The sequence below is a fragment of the Chrysochloris asiatica genome, unplaced genomic scaffold (assembly GCF_000296735.1).
Source record: "Chrysochloris asiatica unplaced genomic scaffold, ChrAsi1.0 scaffold00149, whole genome shotgun sequence".
In the NCBI taxonomy this organism is placed as follows: Eukaryota; Metazoa; Chordata; class Mammalia; order Afrosoricida; family Chrysochloridae; genus Chrysochloris; species Chrysochloris asiatica.
The window spans coordinates 619170-624501 of record NW_006408667.1 but is presented as its reverse complement, the minus strand read 5'-3'; the positions used below and the strand labels follow the sequence as shown (position 1 = coordinate 624501).

Here is a 5332-nt window from a genome sequence, read left to right as displayed (position 1 = left end):
GTTCTCCATCTTCTTAGACCTTCTGCGCTTTGAGAAAATCTCAGGATTATCCCTTTAGAGTCCCCAGAAAAACCACTTCCCATAATCTTCTATGCTGAATTCTCTGCCCTCTCGGGCCTAGCAGATCCTATTGATTGGACCTGTTTTTTTTTTGTTGTTGTTGTTGTTGTTTTTCACAACACTCTAATGAGACTAAGATAAGTTACTGAAAAAAACTTGTCTCTAGCCATCCACTGATTGCAGAGACATATTTAAATACATACTATTTGGAATAAATCCATGTATACATAAACTGGAACTCTTGCAGCAGTACTTTTTTACTTACCCTCATAAATGTATTTTAAAATGTATTTTAATTCTTTTTTCATTTTTATTTTATTTTCAAAATTTTAGGAAATAGAGAATAAAGAAAAGAAGTTAAATAATTTAGAGGAGTCTCTTGAAGAATATAATAGAAAATTTGCAGTTATTCGTCACCAGCAAAGCTTATTATATAAAGAATATCTAAGGTATAGTGAAACTTTATAAATATAACTTGTTTGTGATGAAAATCATAAGCTTTTTAGATAGTTTTTCACTTTTTCCCTTCTGCCTTGACCCTCTACTCTATTTTTTTGCGAAGCTGACGATTTATCAATGGCAGATTTTTAGATCATGCTGTAATTTAATTATTACAAGCCCTTTCCTTCTCTAGAATTGTTCTACCTGGGTTTGAATTCAGACATTACAATTTGGAAACTAGGCGACATTGGGCAAGTTGTTTTAGCTATGTTTACTTCAGTTTCGTATATGTAAAATTCCTTGATGTAATGCCTTGTGTATAAAGTTGTTACCCAATTTAAGTTAATTATTACATGAAAACTGTAGTACATGGCATGTAATGCTTTTAAATATCACGTATTATTAGCATCATCCATTATCTTCATTGTTTATATAGTCATAGGCATGTTTCTCCTTATCTCTGGTCCTTTAATTTTAGAAGTTATCTATATCAATGGAATCATTTCCTTAGTATGTATCTGAATACCAGATCAAAGGTAATTTAAATACTAAAGGTGAATATTACCTGCTATATAAGAAGCCAAAACTAGTACATTTTCAGAGTTACATGATTGTTGTTATGTGCCATTGAGTCGGTTCTGGTTCCTAGTGACCCTGTATAGGGTTTCTGAGGCTGTACATTTTGAGGCAGTAGAAAGTCTCATTTTTCTCCCACTGAGCAGCCGGTGGGTTTGAACCACCGAACTTGTGGTTGGCAGTCCAGTGCTTATTATATGGACCCACTGCACTGTCTGCGTTCTATGGTAGGTCATACTTTTATTTTTCTAGCTTATTATATAGTAGGCCATTGTAGCTCTATGGTTGTTGTTGTTGTGAAGTGCCGTCAAGTCGGTTCCAACCTATAGCGACCCTGTATAGGGTTTCCGAGGAGCAGCTGGTGAGCTTGAACCACTGACCTTGTAGTTCAAACGGCCTTGCAGTCTAGTACATTAACCCACAGCATTACACCAGGACTCCAGTGGTAGGTCATACTTTTATTTTTCTAACTTATTCTAGATGGAATGAACTCCAACTCACAGTGAAACCACAGGTTAGAGTAGGGGTTGTCATTATCTCGTACTATGGTTATACAATAATTGAAAGAGTTCAAAGTAGACAGAGCCATATATTTTCCCACATCAAATATATAGGTTAAGGAGCTCTGGTATCGTAGTGGTTACGAATCGGGCTGCAAACCACAAGGTCAGCAGTTCGAAACTACTGGCTGTGCTGCAGGAGAAAGATGAGGCTTTCTGCTCCCATAAAGATTTACAGCCTTGGAAACCCTGTTCAGGGTCGCTATGGGTCGGAACCGACTCCACGGCACTTAACAACACCAACAAAATATAGGTTAAATATGTATATATTTTTAATATAAATATATATATAAACAATATAAATATATATATATATGTTTCTGGTTCTGTAGAATAAGTACTGGACTGCTAACTATAGAGGGTCAGCAGTTCACATTTACTAGCTGTTCCTCAGAAACCTTATGCAGGGTCACTATGAATCACAACTGACTTGACGGCACTCGAAAAACAACAGTCTGCAGGGATTTCCAGTCAATTTTGACTCCTATTCTCATTAACCATTGCGTCCCATATCCAACTCTGAACCATTTAATGACAAGGAGAATGACGCCACAGTAGTTGGTTTCTGCCAAGCAATTGGAGGCAATGTGCACAGTCTCTTTAGTAGTCAGGGATATCTCCCACACCCTCTTTTAACTATAATTATTTCTACTTTTGTTTGTATTCTAAATATATTTAAAATATTGTTGATACTTAATTTCCAAAATTAGTTTTAAATACTGATTATTTCCCTAATCTATTTTATAAAATGTTTGTATGATTCCGTTTTAACTGTTATCCCTTTGAATGAAATTTTGATGTCTCATGTCATTAGCTACTTAGTAGTTATGATGTGCCTGTTGTTTTAAGAAGACTTTAAATGTCCATAATCTATAGTTATCTCTTTCTGTAATTAAAACATTTTGTAAGTTTATTGTATTGGTTTTGTTTTCAAAGTGAAAAGGAGGCATGGAAAACAGAGTCTGAAACAATAAAAGAGGAAAAGAGAAAACTTGAAGACCAAATCCAACAAGATGCTGTAAAAGTAAAAGAATATAATGTAAATAAAACACTTTTAAGGTCAATATGTAATACTGTCCAAACGCAGAGAACTAGGTTCAACAACTAATATAAATATGTCTTTGGCAGAATTTACTGAATGCTCTTCAGGTGGATTCAGACGAAATGAAAAAAATACTTTCAGAAAACAGTAGAAAAATCACAGTATTGCAAGTAAATGAAAAGTCACTCATAAGGCAATATACAACTTTAGTAGAAATGGAACGACAACTTAGAAAAGAAAATGGAAAACAAAAGAGCGATTTGATGTCAATGGAAGCAGATGTTTGTGAAAAAATTGGACGCTTGCAAAGATTTAAGGTATAGCTGATTTTTTTATTGTTGATTTTTGTTATAAGTATAAAAATTTTCAAATATACTGCAGAGAGGATAGTGTCATAAACACTCATCACCTGGGTTACAGTAAACTTTTATTAATATTTCACCATAATTGCTTCATCATTTTTTATAGGATATTTAAATTGCAGACACCTATTCCCCAAATATTTTAGTGTACATTTCTAAAAACTTAAGCTGTGTTTTTGTTGTTTTATGCTAAGTACCATTGAGTCATAGTGCCCAACTCATGGTGACCCTGTATAGGGTTTCCAAAGAGTGGCTGGTGGGTTTGAACTGAACTTGTAGTTAGCAGTCCAGTACTTATTTTACACTGCCACATCACAACTAGCAAAATTTATAGACATTTGTCTGATACTTTCCTGGTGTTTTTTAACTTGTTTCTCTATTCCTGGTATTTACTAAAACAGCTTTGAAGCCTTCATTAGATTTGAATTAAACATTTTGGCAAGAATACTTCATAAGTGTTCCACATATGACTTCATGAAACATGATGTATAGTTGTCATGTGCTTCATGATTAAATACTGTCATTAAGTGATTTCATCAACTGTCGAAATATTGATGCCAGGCAGTGTGACCAGTTTTATGTCAGCCTTTCAAAAAACTTTAGCATTCAATGATTGTTGCCTGTTTCAATGATTTCATTTGCTGTGCTTCTTGTTAAGTTGGTTCCTACTCATAGTGACCCTGCATAATGTTTCCAAGAAGCAGTTGGTGAGCTTGAACCGCCGGCCTTGCATTTCAAACCAACATTGCAGTCTAGCGAATGAACCCGCAGCACCACACAAGAGCTCCTTACTTTCACTAGAAGTGGCAAAAATTGTGATTTTCTACCTATCTAATTCCTTGTACATGTATTGGCAGACATTTATTCCTCATTAGCCCAAGCTATTTTGTTGTATTGTAGTATGTAATTCCTACTAGGAAAATAAGTTCAATGCTTCATTATTCATTCTTAAGAATATAGAGTTGATGGACTCTCCCTCTGCTTTTTTAATTTCTGTTTTTCCGTCAGTATTCTAGTTTTAAAGTATTATTTAATAAACGTACTTTTAATAAGTTGGGGTGTTTCGGTTTACTGGAGTCACTATCCTTTGTCAACTCTGGCCAGTGGGAATCCTAATGTTGTTGTTAGGTGCAGGTGAGTCAGTTCTAACTCATAGTGACCCTGTGCACAACAGAATGAAATACTGCCTGGTCCTGTGCCAACTTCTTATTTGTTATTACATTTGAGCTTATTGCTATTGCCACGGTACCAATCCATTTCATTGGTAGTCTTCCTCTTTAGCACTGACCCTCCACTTAACAAGCATGATGACTTTCTCCAGTGACTTGTCCCTCCTGATAATACATCTAAAGTATGAGAGACTAAGTCTGGTCATCTTGGCTTCTAAGGCACTTTCTGGATGTACTTCTTCCAACACAGATTTGTTTGTTCTTCTGGCATTCCATGGTACTTTTAATATTCTCCTCCAACACCGTAACTCAAATGCATCCATTCTTCTATGGTCTTCCTTATTTATTGCCCAACATGCATATGAGGCTATCGTAAAATACCATGGCTTGGGTCAGGCACACTCTAAACCTCAAACTGACAACTATGTTCTTGAATATTTTAAAGAGGTCTTGTGCAGAAGATTTGTAGATGAGAAGATATTTTTCCCTAAAAATATTTTCTTCATCTGAAAAAAAGTTTTATTAACAAAGCTAATCTGACTGTAATAAGCAGAAATGGCTGAGTTGTAAAAATTGGTTCTGGCCACTACCATCAAGTGGATCCTGACTCTTAGCAACCTTTTGTAGTGTCTCCAAAGCTGTAAATCTTAATGAGAGCAGAACGCCTCAGTCTTTCTCCCAGGACGCAGATGAAGGGTTTAAACTGCTGACCTTCAGGTGCTAATTTTGTCATTTAGCTATCAAAAAACAAGCTATTTTTAACCTTTCAAATTTATAGAAACTATGCAAAGGTACATTCTGAATGACATATTTTCTTGCTCTTTATTATACTTTTATCAAAGTAATTGAATTTCAGTTCATGATGACAGGATTTATAAGAGATATGGCTGACTTGTCCGATGATTTTCACATTCTGTTGGGTCAAATCTCTTTGGAATGGTTACAAATATGGGTCTCTTCCAATCAATTGGCCAGATAGTTGTCTTCCAAATTTCTTGGCATAGATGACTGAGTGCTACCAGTGCCGCCTCACTTTCTTGAAAGATTTCAATTTTCATTCCATCAATTCTTGGTGCCTTGACCTTTGCCAATTCCTTCAATGCACCGTGGACTTCCTCCTTC

At 35.4% G+C, this 5332-nt stretch overlaps 1 protein-coding gene across 1 annotated transcript in view; it reads left to right on the top strand.

Moving 5' to 3' along the window:
• The window catches only part of CEP290 (centrosomal protein 290kDa), a 185412-nt gene that overhangs the window by 59063 nt on the left and 121017 nt on the right, over positions 1–5332 (top strand). Inside the window, exons 22-24 of the mRNA XM_006870704.1 lie at positions 394–509; positions 2574–2676; positions 2766–2996. Of these exons, the coding sequence (XP_006870766.1) occupies positions 394–509; positions 2574–2676; positions 2766–2996 (450 nt within the window). The remainder of the gene's footprint in view (positions 1–393; positions 510–2573; positions 2677–2765; positions 2997–5332) is intronic.